Source organism: Sander lucioperca, chromosome 6 (assembly GCF_008315115.2).
Source record: "Sander lucioperca isolate FBNREF2018 chromosome 6, SLUC_FBN_1.2, whole genome shotgun sequence".
In the NCBI taxonomy this organism is placed as follows: Eukaryota; Metazoa; Chordata; class Actinopteri; order Perciformes; family Percidae; genus Sander; species Sander lucioperca.
Genome location: NC_050178.1, coordinates 7,144,516 through 7,158,260, shown reverse-complemented (window position 1 = coordinate 7,158,260; position 13,745 = coordinate 7,144,516). Strand labels below are relative to the sequence as shown.

At 39.0% G+C, this 13,745-nt stretch overlaps 1 protein-coding gene across 13 annotated transcripts in view; it reads left to right on the top strand.

Annotated features, from left to right (window-relative positions):
- Nucleotides 1–13,318, top strand: part of atp2b2 (ATPase plasma membrane Ca2+ transporting 2) — a 144,647-nt gene extending 131,329 nt beyond the window's left edge. For 6 of the 13 annotated variants that reach the window (XM_031301667.2, XM_036002636.1, XM_036002635.1 and 3 more), the window contains 9 exons: nt 1,283–1,462; nt 1,589–1,676; nt 1,856–1,962; nt 3,230–3,421; nt 3,676–3,889; nt 4,004–4,215; nt 4,406–4,513; nt 4,682–4,864; nt 9,403–9,711. In XM_031301667.2, coding sequence (XP_031157527.1) covers nt 1,283–1,462; nt 1,589–1,676; nt 1,856–1,962; nt 3,230–3,421; nt 3,676–3,889; nt 4,004–4,215; nt 4,406–4,513; nt 4,682–4,864; nt 9,403–9,711 — 1,593 coding nt within the window. Of the gene's footprint in view, nt 1–1,282; nt 1,463–1,588; nt 1,677–1,855; nt 1,963–3,229; nt 3,422–3,675; nt 3,890–4,003; nt 4,216–4,405; nt 4,514–4,681; nt 4,865–6,156; nt 6,347–6,670; nt 6,724–9,402 lie in introns of all 13 variants that reach the window. The other 7 variants (XM_031301670.2, XM_036002639.1, XM_036002637.1 and 4 more) reach the window with 6 other exon arrangements.
- The last annotated feature ends 427 nt before the right edge of the window (nt 13,319–13,745 follow it).

The window sequence follows — 13,745 nt, the reverse complement described above, 5'->3', positions numbered from 1 at the left end:
GGCTAATGTAAGCAAACTTTAGGAAATATTGCTGTGTAACAGACATTACTGAGTCAGCTTACCGATTATCAATTTGTCTCCACTTATGCTACTGTTGCTACAGTAGGTTTTGGTGTTAAGCACACTGGATAACACATATTGGCCACTGCTTAACAGAAGTTACAAGAGTCAGTCTTGTTTCAAAGCTATATTTGATGAGCCATAAATTGTAATTATAAGATGTGGAATTACAAGTAGGATGAAATTATATGTTTCTGTTTGTTTAACCTGCAGCTCATTAAAGAAACGCCCGCCTCCACTGTATAGATTTACTTTGTATCCGCTCCATTTAAATGAGTTAAATCCTTTGTGGTTTTCACGCACGAGCAGCTTGATTTGACAGTTTAATACCAATATGTTTACACATTGCGGTGGTGGATTCATTTGGTCTTCCATCTTATGTTTATGTTCCACTTTGCAAGTGTGTGTGTATTTGTTTGTTTGTTTGTATGTGTGTGTGTGTGTGTGTGTGTGTGTGTGTGTGTGTGTGTGTGTGTGTCAATCAGAGAGAAAAAGATCCCATGCCTGCGAGTATGTGAAAATCAATGTGAGTTGCTGCTACTGTATGTGTTTGTTTGTGTGTGGGTTTGGAGAGCAGTGGTCGCCCACACTGACCTTTGTCAGGAAGAAGATGTGTTTCTGAATTAATACTCTGCTTTTGCTAGCTGGTTCTACAAAAAATGAATCTCCATACAGTAGCATTTCCCAGTTATTCTACTAGAATAATGTCTTGAGGGAAAAGAGCTCAGATAAAATGCCTTGTTACATATTTTGTTAATACAAAAAGGGACAAAGGTAGCAGAATACGGTTCTGATAAATTAAAAGTTTATTTATTATAAAATATTTATTAATGTGTGTGCATTGTTGGTCAAAGATAGCAGTATTCTAGTATCAGTATCTAGTAGCAGTATGCTACTGGTATGTTCTTAAAGCAGCTATAATTAATATGTTTATAGTAACAATGGATCACATGATTACGGAGTTGATTAAAGTGACAAAGAGATTTGCCTCTACTGTTTTGGTCTCACGGCTCAAACCCTAAAAACTGACTGTTACCAAATGCGACTAGCTGGTGAACATAGAGTAGCATTTAACAGCAAGTAGCTCGATGTGTGTTTCAGGAGTTAGTGGAGTGCAAAATAGAGCTAAAAAGAGAGTGAATATTGGACTTACATTCATCAGGAGGCCAGAAACATGACTACAAAGTAATGCTATGAAATGTGTTTATGTATCACTCTTTAGGTGCCCGATGCTATATTGAAGTGCCAGCGTGCAGGCATCACAGTGCGCATGGTGACAGGAGACAACATAAACACAGCCAGGGCCATAGCCATTAAGTGTGGTATCATCCACCCCGGAGAGGACTTCCTCTGCATCGATGGCAAAGAGTTCAACAGGAGGATCCGCAATGAGAAAGGGGAGGTACAGTAACTACTGTCAGTGAGCCAGAGAGTGAGAGAGGCTGAGCTCAGGAGAAAGAAAGATACCTCTCTAAACCTAACTCACAACCACCTGTCCTTTTATTTCTGTCTGTGTGTGCGTGCCCAGGTGGAGCAGGAGCGTATGGACAAGGTTTGGCCTAAACTCCGAGTTCTGGCCAGATCTTCCCCAACCGATAAACACACACTCGTCAAAGGTGAACTAGTTGCACTATTTCATATTCATTACTGCTGATCGAAATTAAACGCATCTTGTTTTAACATTGTTCGTCTACATATCATTTCAGAGTTTCACAAAGGCAGTAAAAAAATTAAATTATTTGGTCAAGATTATTGTACGTACACAAGATCACCTACGGGAATTGTTGTCTTTCAGGCATTATTGACAGTACTATAGCAGACCAGAGGCAGGTTGTGGCTGTGACAGGAGATGGTACCAATGATGGACCTGCACTTAAGAAAGCTGATGTCGGCTTCGCCATGGTGAGCAAACCATATTTTCTTTTTTGTGTCATTTTTTGCCTTGATTGGTTTCTTTGGAGATTGATCTTAGTCAACATCTGCAGATGTCTTTTTCATCTCTGCAGTATTAAGGGTTTATTCTGAGGCGCTCTGCCTCTGGCTGTGTATATTAGGAGCTCCCCCTAGTGGATTTGTGAGCTCACCTAATTTCTCTGCGGTACATAATATTTTTCCATTTCTTCATGTGTGAAGGGGGCCTACAAAGATACTAGAACAGGGATGTTCAACAGTGGGGTCTGGGACCCCTAAGGGGTCCTCAGAGTCAATACAGGGGGGCTGCCAAATTATTGTAAATTCTTGAAAGTTTTTCAAAAATTAAAGTCTTAACATGAATCCAACATATTACTAGCAAATATAAATCCCCACTGCTTACTGACCTATACGTAAGGTAGTCACTAAGATAGCCATCCATAGATACAGTTCATCCTAAGCATTCACTGTGCCACATGTATGTTTAACATTAAAACATGATTTATAAAATCATGCCAACAATGTTTATGTTAATAGCTTAGTATGCTATGCAAAAAAGGTATGTATAAAGGCTTTAGGCCGCCCTACACGTTATTGTAGGCTCAGTTTAATATGCACCTTAATTTTATACAATATATGTAGTAGGGAGTCCCTCCCATCTCTCTTTCAGTTAAGGGGTCCTTGGCTTAAGAAAACGTTGAAGACCCCTTTACTAGAATGAATAGCTGTGGATGCAGGGAGGGGCCCATTGAGGATGCCTTTGTACAGGGTCCAGAATTTTCCACTTCCACTTATGTTTGTCTGTGTATTCATCTTCTCTTTTGGGAGGACATTACCTCAGTTTGATATTTTAACCCTGCTAAAACATTTGTACATGATTAATTGAATTGAACATGCTCTCAAACATTCTTTCTATCACCACAATCAAGCACTGTTTAAGAGGTGCTGTGCCCTGCCACTCGTCCTGTAATTCTGAAAAACATGACAATGTCAGGGAGGGTGTCCTGCTTCTCTTATAAATATGGAGCCTCCTGTCATCAAACCACTAATACACACACTGGCCCCCTAATTAGTCTGCATCACATTTATCCATCATCAGAGCTGCCTCGTGTCCAGAGTCCAGTTTTTTTTCTCCACTGGCTGCAGAGGTGATTTAGACCGATTTCTTTCAGTTTTAATGTGTTTGTTGAAGAATAGTGCAGTATGATGCAAAATATGTTAGTTTCTTTCTGACTGTACCTTTTCTGCACTCCTCCAGGGTATTGCTGGTACAGATGTGGCCAAGGAGGCGTCAGATATCATTCTGACTGATGATAACTTCAGCAGCATCGTTAAAGCAGTAATGTGGGGCCGGAACGTCTACGACAGCATCTCCAAGTTTCTTCAGTTCCAGCTTACTGTCAATGTTGTGGCTGTCATAGTGGCTTTCACTGGCGCTTGCATCACACAGGTCAGAGGCATGTGTGGGCATGTGATTGGGTTATATTATAATGACTATAGTGTATTCTGTAAATCAAAAGCTGTTGAGTGCAATACTTCATCAAATATCTAGAGAAACAAGCAAAACAATATATGTAATGAAATACAGGTGTTTTAAAAATTGAATCAGTCACAGTAGCCAGAGTACTGATTATTAGTTACTTTCACCCCTGGTTATATGACAGTTATTGGTTCTTAATTGCAATTTAATTTGCGTTTCTGCAGGACTCTCCCCTGAAGGCCGTGCAGATGTTGTGGGTAAACCTGATTATGGATACTTTTGCATCTCTGGCCCTGGCAACAGAGCCTCCCACAGAATCTCTGCTAATGAGGAAACCATACGGTCGCAACAAGCCTCTCATCTCCAGCACCATGACAAAGAACATCCTCGGACATGGAGTCTTTCAGCTCATCATCATCTTCACACTTCTCTTTGTTGGTACGCACTATAATTTTACTCTGCGGTACACAACGGGTTCTGCACCTTAACAATAATGTGACATAAAATAGGTTAAAAATGAATGAAATCATACCAATTGTTTCCCCCCCGTAGGTGAGAAGATCTTTGACATTGACAGCGGCCGTAATGCTCCTCTCAATTCTCCCCCATCTGAGCACTACACCATCATCTTCAACACCTTCGTCATGATGCAGCTCTTCAACGAGATAAATGCCCGCAAAATCCATGGAGAGAGGAACGTCTTTGATGGTATCTTCAGGAACCCCATCTTCTGCAGTATAGTTTTTGGCACCTTTGCTATGCAGGTAAGCAGATGCAAGTTTAAGCAGATACATTTTATTTTTTATTTTTAGTTGGTTATTATCATATGTTAGATACGGCATGTCAAATTGAACAATTTCATTTTTTCTTTCTTTCTTTTTTTAATTCACAAGTGAAAGTCATTTCCTTTTTTCTCTTTATATATTATCATGGCTTATGCTTTGCTCTGTGTAGATTGTGATTGTGCAGTTTGGAGGGAAGCCATTCAGCTGTCAACCTCTGAACCTGGAAAAGTGGATGTGGTGTGTTTTTCTCGGGCTGGGAGAGCTTGTCTGGGGACAGGTAACATGCCAACTCATCTGTTTCTGTCTTCCCACTGTGCTTGTTTTCTTGCTTTTATTTTTATTTTTTTTATTTACCATGTTTTACTCTTCCTCTGTGTATCTCTGCTGTGCTATATGATTGTCAACTTTTCTTTTGACCAAGTCCTCTGTCTTCTCTATGGGTTAGGTGATATCCACCATACCCAATAGCAGGTTGCGTTTCCTGCGGAGGGCAGGCCAGTTAACTCGGAAAGATGAGTTACCAGAGGAGGACGCAAATGAAGACAATGAGGAGATTGACCACGCAGAGAGAGAGCTGAGGAGAGGACAGATCCTCTGGTTCAGAGGACTCAACCGCATTCAGACTCAGGTGAGGACACAAGTTCAATCCCAAGTTTTGATTTGTTGTTTCATTTCACAGAAAGATTTTGCTGGATTGATTCTGCCTGAAAGAAAGAATATATGGATATTTGATTTAAAAAGGGTTACTCTTGTCACTTGTATAATTTCTTAATAATAACATTTTAAGGTTTTGTGTAGTCAGTTAAGCAGCAGTAAACACCAACAAGGATAAATTTCACCTGTGATGTTTTCTGACTGGCTTTTTGTTTTACTTTTGTTCGTCTTTGTCATATAATCCATTTTCAGTAGGAAGTCGCACCCCCTCAGACTTTACCTGAGAAGCATGCAGTACCTCTAAGAAGAAGTGCTAGACTATGTTATATGTTCTTCACGTCAGTCAGTAACAGCCTTAAAGTAATTTTATCTCAAGATTTATTTAGGTACATGAAGATGCAGCTTTCTCTCGCCGGACTGAGGTGATCACCTGTGTGGACCTGTGGAAGATCGATGGTCAAACCTCAGGGGTTTAATACAACTGGGCATAGTCACTGAATTGTTCTCACTGTGACCAACTCTACACACCGTTATCACTGTGATATTCAAGGCAGTTTTGCTTATGTGTTGGATTTGATTTTATCTCAGTGATGTGTCACTAATGGTCCAGGGTGAAGCCATCCCATGACATGATACTGTGGACCAGCAGATAGTTTTGATTCTATTTGTTTAGATTTTTGAGATCTCTGTCTCTGGGATTTCTGTTACCGGGCAACCAAATACAAAGGTATTGAATGGGATTTTGGTCTGTGGTGCTGACAACACTGAAGAATTACACTTGAAATACTCACCAGCATAAACCTCTTTCTAGAACAAATCGCCCCATTAATCTGGATAATCCACCCAATATACTGTTGGTAGTCTTCATAGGACCTTCCTCAGTACAAAGTAGTTCCAATAGAAACTGTTGACAGTGAGGGCTGTGGATTATTTGTGGAGCGGAATGGGAAATTGTTTCTGTAAAGACACATTGCTGTTGCTTTTTTTAAACAATTGAAAATGTATTAATTGGATTTGGGTGGGGGGGGACAGAAATCTCAAGACAAGGTAAGAGAGATGTTTTTAGTAATTTGGGCGAACTAACCCTTTGAGTCAAATTCACCATTTCGTTGAGGGGATACTACACCCTGACCATCGTGTCATGATTGAGACGCTTTGTACTCCCTTTACCACCAAAGTCACCCAGCCTGTCAACCTGTGTTGCCATTTGGTCTCTGTCACTCTGAGCAGCCATTTGTCCTCTCCTGTCCCGCTCTCCTCCCACAGATTGACGTAGTGAACACCTTCAAGAGTGGCACCTCCTTTCAGGGGGCGGGGGCTCTGAGACGCCAATCATCCACCACCAGCCAGACCCAGGATGTAACCAATGTTTCTAGTCCTAGTCACGTGTCCTTGTCCAATGCCCTTTCCTCTCCTACAAGCACTACTGCTGCTACTGCTCCTTCCACTACTGGCCGTGAGTCAGAACTCTGTCAGTCTGCTTCTCTGCCTTTTTTGCTTCAGGGGTGCCATCATGTCATGAACAAAAAGTTATGTTTCTTTGTACAATGTCTGGCTTGTTATTTTCACAACAAATTTCCGTGACAGTCTCCATTTTGGGGTTGGCATCTCTGAAGATTTGTCTTTTTTCTTTTTTTCTTTCTCGCTTTCTGCTTTTTTCATTTCCTCTCTTTCTTCTGTCTTTTTGCTGTTCATACTGGATTTCAAATTCATCTTGATATTTCCTCCCATGCTTGGGTGTACTGTCGTCTCATCGGTGAATGTGTGTTTGTTTCCTCAGAGTGCTAGAAGCGCAGGACTAAGGGTGATACCCACGGCGTGACATTTCAGGTTGTGAGTTTGTCTCTCTCTGCTCATCCACCATCCCATCCTTCAATTTTTCCATTTTTTATGTCTTGACAGACATTAATGTAAACTAATTCCAATCAACTCACCAAGGGACTGGGTAAACATTCAAGTATAAGTTGCAATTTTGTCTTATTTCACCTGTGAGTTTGCTACTAATGAGGTAAATTACACTGAATTGAACTGAAGCTAATTTTGACCTGCTATTTCATGTATTCTCCAGCTGACATGTCATCTGCAATAACAAGAAAACATAAAGGAAGATACAGTTTGTGTGCCAGCCTTAAAAAAAAACTGCAATAGCCACTTTAAAAATGTTCATTTGAATGGGGATCCCAAATGGTGCAACTAAAATCTACCCACAAGGGGGCACTTTCAGTATCAGAGACTATATCTGCTTAATGCTTTTGTTCACTTCCGTCTTCTCTTTCTTCCTCTCTCTTTTACACACACTTTGTCTCTAATCTTTATCTACTTGATGAAAATCAGATGCAAAACAGATACGATCAGATGTGGACAGGAATGGAGAGTCACCATAAAGCAGTACTGCACCAATAATTCATCCCGTCTTGTCGCTTCATACTGTCGGTGTAGTTGACTGTCATGTTGCCATAGTTACGGACATAGATCCTCTGCAGCATCAGCGACGTAAATTCAACACCCCACCCTTTCCTGACACCCCATCAGTGTTACTTGTCAGACATCCTGTCACATGCACTCATCCCGACAGGCTTCTCTTATTATTTGTTTTATCTGTTTTGTCTCCCTATAGCCTACTCTGCCACAGTGCTACAATCTTTACAGTATATACAGTATTCCCATACGTTTGAAAACCGAATATCTTTGAGGCTGTTAATGAAAAAACTATATTAATATTGTGCTAAGGGTTTTTGGGATATTTTGTAATCATAACATATTTTGGGCAGACTTTGGATTCAAAATATTCAGTGCTAAAATGATTGATGAAATATCTTGATAAGTTGTTGAAGTCATTTATCAAGTGTGAGGATTTACTGTTTCTCTCTGTTTTCAATGTCAATATAAATTGAGTGTGTTTGAGTAGTTGGAAATCATCTTTTAGATTTTAGAAACTGTGATGAGTATTTTTCACTATCTTCAGGCATTTTATAGACTAAACACGAAATCTGAAAATTATTCAGTTTTCAGTAAGGCCTAAAACATATCTGTTGAAACTTATATTCCTGCATTGGTGGTACATAAAACTATTGTTTTATTCATATTTTATTTCACTGGAGTTTCAATATTTGTTAGACCATGCATTTCAGTAACATTGGGGAAAAATGCTGCTGTAATAAACATTTTTTTTTGTGGCTTCAGCAAACAAAAATCCTTTTTGGTATTTATACAAAAAGATTATTTCTGATGTCAACTGGAACATTACCAATGCAACCATGATGACGTGATACCCCTTTTGTAACTTTTGAATACGCCCCAGTGTGCTGAAATGAGCAAATGTCCTGTATAAAAGTATCAAATATCTTAATATCTTTTAAGCTATCAAATTGCGTGTAGAGCCTAAATGTCTGCATCTGTTGATCTTGTACATGCAGATAGGGTTTAATTTAAACAACACTTGCTTATAATCCACAAATTGAAGAAACTGACATACAAATACTATCATCACTAGAGGTTCACATAGTTGTTTGGGGCATATACTTGAGTGTTTACTTAGATGTGCATGGAGTTGAAAGCTGTCAGACCTCTGACAGTAAACTTATTATTTTCATCATTCACTTCCATATGTTTTGTGTTAGCAGTCTTTGTGCTGATGTCTACTTCTTCATCGTCCTGTTGTCTTGTTGCATGTAGTTTGTGTTTACCTCTTGTTTACTTCCTGTGTTCATAATATCTTAACCTGCTCTGTTCGCTCTAAATGCCACAGTTTTTTTGTTTTTTTTATGTGCGTTGTTGTGAGTGAGTTTTACACAGCAATGCTAGTGTTGAACCAACTTCCTCTCTCCATTGCCCTGTTTGGGACCATGCTTTACACACCCTATGCTATATTTGTGTGTTTGTGTGTCCCATTAAGAGTCTGTGTCTGTGATATTGTCCCAGACAGTGCTCTGGTACCTCCAGAAGTTTTTAAACCACCTGATTTGGATCTCTCAGATCTAACCTCCTTCCTTCTTACTGACCTCGTCCACCAGATTTCTTCAAACTTGCATGTGATATTCTCCTTTAATTTTTTCTGTAAGCATTTAATTTATTAACGTGGCTTGTTTCTAGGTATACAGCACATTGGACTAAAGCGTATACTTACAACGAGCGTTTGTGTTGCTTTGGTATTTGTTTTCCTTGAAATGTATGATTTAGTTTTGTTTTCATGATTGTGTTCCTCACGGCTTTTCTTAGTGCACGCCACAATTGAGTGACTTGTGAACTGTAGTCATCTTGTGAAAGCAGAACACAGACTGCAGTTGCTTTTCCTCTTGTTGCTCCTTCATCTTCTCCTCCTTCACCTCTTTTTCCTCAATTGAGAGGTTCTCTCTTTCCCCTCTGTCCCTTCTCTCCTCCACTTTCCTCTTTTCTCTTATCCCGAGGGTCCCTCCCACCCTCCCATTTTGTCTCTGGTATCATATCTCATCGTTATTCTTCTCTGTCCTCCCTTTTTTTTTTTTTTTTTTTTTTTTTTTTTTTTTACAACAGATCCGTGTTGTGAATGCATTCCGTAGCTCCCTCTATGAAGGCCTGGAGAAACCAGACCCCCGATCATCCATCCACAACTTCATGACACACCCCGAGTTTAGGATAGAAGACTCCACGCCCAACATTCCCCTCATTGACGACACAGACGATGATTCTGCTCGGAGGAGGAAGTACTCCAGCCAGCCCTCATCCCCCAACAAGAATAACAACGCCATCGACAGTGGCATCAATCTCACCATTGACACCAGTAAATCAGCCGCCTCCTCCAGCCCCGCCAGCCCTCTTCACAGCTTGGAGACCAGCCTCTAACCCTGATCCTAACCTGAGCTCTAACCTCTAATGTTGTTTTCTTGCAGTCTGGAGGCACCTTCCCTAATTCCTCCAGACCTTTTACTGCAACCTTACACCTTGTCACCCCCAACATTTCAACCAGTCCAGCTGAATTCTCATCTTCAAGCCCCCTCCGAAACCCCATTTACTTACCTACACAGGACAGGTCCTTTCCCCGCTTAACCTTGAGCTCTTTAAGCTCTACGCTCCTCTTGAAATGGAGAAAGTCTAAAGTAATATGGCAAGGTGGAATGAAAAACAAACTTATCATACGATCAAAAAGGCGCAACAAAGCCACAAAACCTACACAGCCATCCTGCTTTTGTGGTTCTATGTGGCAGCAGTGGTGGTGGGTTAGACTATATGCGTGTGAGCATGTACTGTGTAAGAGTGCTGCTGACTGCACATATGTACTGTATGAACTGCGTCTTTAGTGGCATCGGGAGGAGGACGATGAGGAGGGAGACACTGCTGAGGAGTAAAAATCACAAAACAGGACAGACTCTAAACTCCCCTTCCACTTCCTCTCCTCAACAACAAAATTGTCAATATTGATAATAGTTTAAATTAAATTATAAAAACATTGTTATTATTATGATTCTGATTCTGATTATTATTATTGTTGTTATTATTATTGTTGCTCCTGCATGAATGTACATTACCCAAGTTTTATTTAAAAGGCTTTTAATTTTATTGGAGTTCTTTTGTTCTGATGGGCTAGGTTGTGTGGCGGACTACTATTTTAAAGACGGCTCTGAGTTCCTGGCCTGCAAAGTTCCCTCTTCTGTGTGGCATGAACATGTACCCGACTGTAAAAAATGTATTTCATCCATAAACAGAAATGTGTAACAAGGTGGTAGGGCTCAACTTGCACAGTAGTTTTGCACCTGTTGGAAAAGAGGAACGCAAAATAATAATGATGATGATAGCATTTATGGGATATATTCTATAAATATAAATACATATAAATATATTTAGAGAGAGTTTATCTTTGTTTGTTGGCATGTTGCCTTGTTCCTGCTTCAATGGCTCAAAATACTTTGACTTATTTATGTCTTAAAGAGAATGTAATTTGTTTACAACCTCGTAGAGATACACTTCCTGGTTTCTAGAAGGAGAGAGGCAAAGCTGAAGCTCAGAAGGACAAGAGCTGTGTTGGTGAGTTATTACTGAAAAACCATGTGCTGGAATTTGCCTGCTATCTTTTCAAATATTGTAGATATTTTTAGAGGATTAACAAACAAAAAGAAACCAAAATATAATGGGATATGTAGTAAATGTGGAATCTTAGTATTACTCTATATGATTGTTGGGATCAAGTTGGAGTGGCTTGACTTTTCTAAACGGAGGCCTCCTTTTTGTGACAGAGGGGGAATATTTAATTCTTTTTTTCACTTCTCTCTTTTTTATTGTGTTTCGTTATGTTTTTTCTGTGCTTCAGCACTGGCCTGGGGTCAGGGCTCGAGTCAAAGGCTGATATCAGGACCTTTACAGTGAACTGTCTTCTAGATCTGCTTGTTCAAAGGACTTGATGATTTAAAAATATGTGTGACCATCAAAAAGGCTGCAATCAAATCCTATTAGAAATCTGTTATATTTGGCTTATCTGTGCTGCATGGAAATCAGACTTTTGTTTTTGTTCAAATTTTTGAAATATATTGTGTTGTTTATTTTTTTATTTAATTTCTATTTATTTTTGGTTTAAAGGATTTCCGTTTCCTCTGGCAGAGTGACACACGCAGCCCCGCAAAGCTGTTGGCATTTTTAACATCTAAAAAAAAAAAGGAAAACCGACAAAAAAAAAAGACAAATTACAAACATGGAATGTTGCTTTGACTATTTTTTCTATATATATATATATATATATAAAAAAGACGATCTTTTTCTGCACTGCATCTGGTTATGAATGAAAATTTCTGTGGTGTAATTCTAGATGTGCTTTTGTGTGTTTTAACCAAGCTTGTCTTCCTGCCGTCACAGAATATACAATAATCTCGCATCTCAACTGTACTCACTAGTTGTAAATTTATTGTGCTTTGACCAATCAGACATTACCAGAGAAAAGTTACAGACTGCAGGCACATTTACCCAGTCTTATTGCACTCAGAAGGACAAGGCCACTTAACTAGCCAGTACTGTTGTTATTTCTATTACTAACCGAAGTCATTGGCAAGCATGACGTGAGGGGCTCATTATACAACTTTAAAAAATTGAAGATTTTTCTACTTTACACTATACACTCCTCCTATACACTACTACAGTATAAATAATTATTTATCCGAGCAGCTCTTTTTTCTTTTTTCTATCCTCCTCTGTCATTTCCCAGTCGATCCGTCCATCTGGAGAGCGTGCACAATATTACCAGTCAGCTCAGGCGTGTTGAAAAAGTAACATGGATCATTTTAATAAAATCTTATTTAAGTTGGGAAAATACTGTCTGGATTATGATATTCTGCTTAGAAGCTGTTGATTTATTTAGTTTCCTTTCAATGTTTTAACTTGACAATTTATTTGTTTATTTGTCTGTAAAAAATTCAAAAAACAATAAACAAAACAAACAACAGCTTTACTGTAAGCCAACATTCTACAAACACTTTTACATCCAGGAGGACATTCAGCTTTAAGAGGATGCAACGACGACAAGTTTAGAAATAATCTTTGTAAATACAGCAATGAGTCCACTGAGGACAGAAACTCCATGCGGACTGGTGTGAAAACAGGAACTCTTCCTGACTATGTCTACCATCATGCACCACAACGAGTCATACTGCAGATACAGCTGTTTGGCTGTATGTAATCAATCACTGCTCCTGTCAGAAACACTTCAAAATATCATGATAACACATGTAACAACCAATAATTATGTTGATGATGACCCGACGATAATGATGATGATGATTATGATTATGATGATGATATCAATGATACTTCTTGCAATATACTCTCACCTGCCTCGATGTACTGTATTTAGCCGCATGCAGTTTGTGGAACAAAGAAAAAGAGAAATGCCAACAGATAACTTTTTGGCATACTTAGCCATTTATGGGTAAGTGATTTAAGTGTTCATCTTGTTTTTATGATATTTTTTTTATCTATACAATAATTGTAAATAAAGAACTTAATGTCTTTGTTCATTTAATACTATGCAAAAAGTCATGCTTTTCTGATTGATACCCACCCTTAATCCTAGAGTGTGTTGCTGGAATGTTTGTAGTCTCAAAAGTCAGTAAAACCAATGTGATGTAAATTATGTTTTAGCTTGAGGAAAAAAGTTAAATGATGATGGAAATTATTATTATTATTATTATTATTATTATGATACCATGAGGGGGATGATAATAATGGTGGCAACAGTGGTGGTGATGATAATGATGATGATGATGATGATAATGATGATGATGATGATGATGATGATGATGATGATGAACTGTGACTCTTGCTGCTTGACTGTCCCATTTATCACACTCCTGACAGGAGCGCAAGTGAAAAACAATAATAATAATAAAAAATAAAAAAAAAACGAAAATCACTAAATAAATCCCAGAGCAGCATGACCCATCATGGTGTGTCCTGGCCCCGTGTGACATGTACTGTTCTGATTCGTTGTGCTTCACCTTTCAGTGTACACTTTGATTGTTTTCCATTTATATTGGTTTGTTTCAAAAGGTTAGGTTATATCAAATGTTTGGGCTTTTCAGTGGGATTGTCAAAAGATGCTCTTAATGTGAGACAACCAGTGGCTCCCAACCTTTTTTTTTGCCTTTCAAATGAGGCAATATTGGGGCATCCCAATGTCCGAGGGGTTAAACTGGTGGCTGAGGACTTTTGTTGCATATCATTTCCATCTTTCTCCCCCCTTTTCTTCTCTGTCTGTACCGTCTTCTCTCCAATAGGCATAAAAAAAAGTTGTTTTTTTAGCAAAGTGGGAATTTGAGATTGTTAGACTTGAGGCCTGATGATGTACCACTATCCATTATTTAATCAGAAAACAATAAATAGATAGAAGACTAAAA